General features: G+C 46.4%; 1 protein-coding gene across 1 annotated transcript; it reads right to left on the bottom strand.

The window, feature by feature from the left end:
* Positions 1-1457: 1457 nt before the first annotated feature.
* On the bottom strand, positions 1458-1781 carry LCE7A (late cornified envelope 7A). The gene has a single exon (XM_069582953.1). The coding sequence runs from the start codon at positions 1779-1781 to the stop codon at positions 1458-1460; it is 324 nt and encodes a 107-aa protein (XP_069439054.1).
* Between the last annotated feature and the right edge of the window lie 1329 nt (positions 1782-3110).

Genomic DNA, 3110 nt, shown 5'->3' with positions numbered 1-3110 from the left:
CTGAGCCTGCACATCAAGAGGCTCTGCTCCACAACAAGAGAAGCTACTGCAGTGAGCAGCCTGTGCATGGCAACTAGAGGGTAACCACCACTCGCTGCAGCTAGAGAAGGCCCACACACTGCAACAAAGACCAGCACAGCCAAAATAAATAAAATAAAAAATAAAAATACTTAAAAAAGTACAAGACCAGCAAGGACCCACCGTATAGCACGGTGAACTCTGCTTAATATTCTGTAATAACCTAAATGGCGCACGGGGATGATCCAGAGAGATGATATGGGGTGGGAGGTGGGAGGGGGGTTCAGGATTGGGAACTCATGTACACCCGTGGCTGATTCATGTTAATGTATGGCAAAACCAATACAGTATTGTAAAGTAAAATAAAGTAAAAATAAAAATTTAAAAAAAAACCTAAATGGGAAAAGACTTTGAAAAAATAAATACATATATAAGTGAATCACTTTGCTGCACATTTGAAACTAACACAACATTGTTAATCAACTCTGCTCTGTCATAAAATAAAAGTTTAAGAAGAACCACGGTGTTGGAGGAAGGGCAGAAGTATTACTGTTGCCTATGGCCCACTGTTAGTCTGGAAAAAGTACTTTGAGAACTTGCTCCTCAGCCCATGCCACCTGTCCCATTAAATAAAAGAGGGAAAGAAATGACATGGGATGAAAAGCAACAGCAAGACCCGAATGTCTCTCAGGGGTATTGTGCTCACTGGACCTTGACATATATTCCCACCAGATTCTGGCACCTCAGTGAAGAGAAGGTGTGAGGGCCTAGGTCAGGCAGATTTGCTCAGAGAGAGTCATTTTCATGGCTTTCTGAACTGAGATCTGGGAACTACAAGCACCTTTGTGACATTTCTTTCTTAAGCACATGATTACCCCAGATAAGAAGGGTCTGGAGGCTGAATTCTGGGGCTGGGAAGTAGGGTGTCCTGTTTGAGTAGGAAGAAACTTCAGTGATGGTGGTGAATGGGGTCACAGAAGTGGAACTGGGTCATGATACTTTGGGGACACCCCTCTCCTATTTCTCTCTGGATCTTTTTTTCACAGCCTCCCAAACCACTCAGATCCAGGGTCTACCTAAGAGGAAATGTCCCACCTGGTGTCTCTTCGAGGAAGTCTGCTTAAGGAATCCAGATTCCTGGGAACTTCTCAGAGCCGAGGCTGGAGGCATCAACAAACACCAAGAAGTTCTGGGTGCCAAGACAAATAAGCTTTATTTTTGCACATTGAGAAGGCTTTGAAGAGCAGACTTTGTTGCAGTATTTGGATCTTCTCGACCTAAGACCAGAGCTAAGGCCAGGAGGTGCGAGATTTTTGGGAAAAAGAGAAATCCATCCCAGCAGCTTAATTCTGGAGGAGAGGGAAGAATAAGACCGAGAAGTGACATTGGCTCTGGACTGGTCCTTGGCTGTGGCTCTTTGGATCCTCAACAGTTGCAGGTCAGCTGTAGTCCCCAAAACCGTGGCAGCAACTGGAACATCCAGCAAGCTCCACGTCTATGCAGCTGGAAGGCTGGGGCTGGCGTCGGGTGTTGCTTGGGAACCGATGGGATAACAGAGAGCTGCAGCCTCCAAAGCCAGAAATAGAGCAGCTGGAGACATAGTGGGTGCGGGCGGGAGGCAGGCAGGGAGCAGGGGCCTGAGGGGCCTGAGGGGCCTGAGGAAACTGAGGAAACTGAGGAACCTGAGGGAAGCGCTTAGGTGGATATTTGGAGAGGCTCTTGGTGGGGAGCTGGTACTTCTGCTGGTTTTGCTGGCAGAACATCTTGGAGAATGTTCAGTTGCTCTGTAAAGCAATGCAGATATTCCAAAAGTTCAGTGAATATAAACCTCATTTGTATCAGTATTTTCCCCAGAGTCTGAAGTTCTGTGATTGATTCTATGGCTCCAGGGCCCATATCTTTATAGCAGAGTAGCCCTACTTTCCCGGCATAGGGGAAATCAGCAGTGGGTAAGTTAGACTTTGGTAACACCTTCTCTAGGTGGCTAAGTGGTTAAGAATCCGCTTGCAATGCAGGAGACATGGGTTCAATCCCTGAGATTGGGAAGATCCCCTAGAGAAGGAAATGGTAACCCACTCTAGTATTCTTGCCTAGAATATTCCATGGACAGTGGAGCTGGTGGGCTGCAGTGATGGGGTTGCAAATAGTTGGACTCAACTGAGCGTAAACACACACACACACACACACATCCCTTCTCTGACCTGTTCTGGTTCTCCTAAGTCTTCTGAATTCAAAGGCAGCAATGTTGAGCACTAGATAGTTCCCCAAATCTTAAATATTTAAATAACATTTTCTGGTTTAAGAACCCGAGAAACCACATGTTCAGCCTGAGCCCACGGTCATACTAACTGGTTTCATCATTTGCCTTTTTTTCTTTCTTTACATCATGGGCTGTGCCTTAAGCCCTGTATGACTATCTCTTGCCTTACAAAGTAACCACCCCCGACCCTGGCCCAATTTCTTGTTACCATTTATTCCCGCCCCCCACTCAGGATGGCTTCTTCTGAGCCACCTCAGTGATTTCCATGAGCCTGATTGTCCTTCAGTTACGAGGTAGTTCCCATTCTCTCCAACCTGGAGTGGCTGGTTCAGTTGATGTGTGGCAGTCCTGACCCTCCCCAAATTGCCATCAGTTCAATGAAGACACTCACCTTGTTCTTCTTACCTCAGGCAAGTGATGGTATATCAAATGCAGTGAGGAGACAGCGTGATCTGAGGCCTTTTATACATATCCTGCCCCCAACTCAAGGGAATGAGCCACGGTCATGTGAAAGCTGCTCCCAACCAGGTCTTTATGGTGACCATTTCCCACATTCCAGGGGCTCTGTCACTGTGTTACCCTGGGTCATTACTGGATGCTCATGAACATCTTTCCAGAGCATCCTCCCCACCATAAACCCTGGAAGTATTTCCATAAAGATGAGAAGATTGTGATTTCCAAGGGGTTTATAATGGAACAGAACAACCCGGGGATTGAATTTTATGGAGGAATCCAATGCATGCTTGAGATGAAAATCTGAAGCCGCAAATGTTGGGTCACCCAGGACATATGTAGGAGTTTCTGAAAACTCTGTTAACAGATTAGGGACCAG

This window comes from Ovis canadensis, chromosome 1 (genome assembly GCF_042477335.2).
Source record: "Ovis canadensis isolate MfBH-ARS-UI-01 breed Bighorn chromosome 1, ARS-UI_OviCan_v2, whole genome shotgun sequence".
NCBI classification, from domain to species: domain Eukaryota; kingdom Metazoa; phylum Chordata; class Mammalia; order Artiodactyla; family Bovidae; genus Ovis; species Ovis canadensis.
Note: the sequence above shows the minus strand (reverse complement) of the source record. Positions and strands in the feature narration are given on the sequence as shown.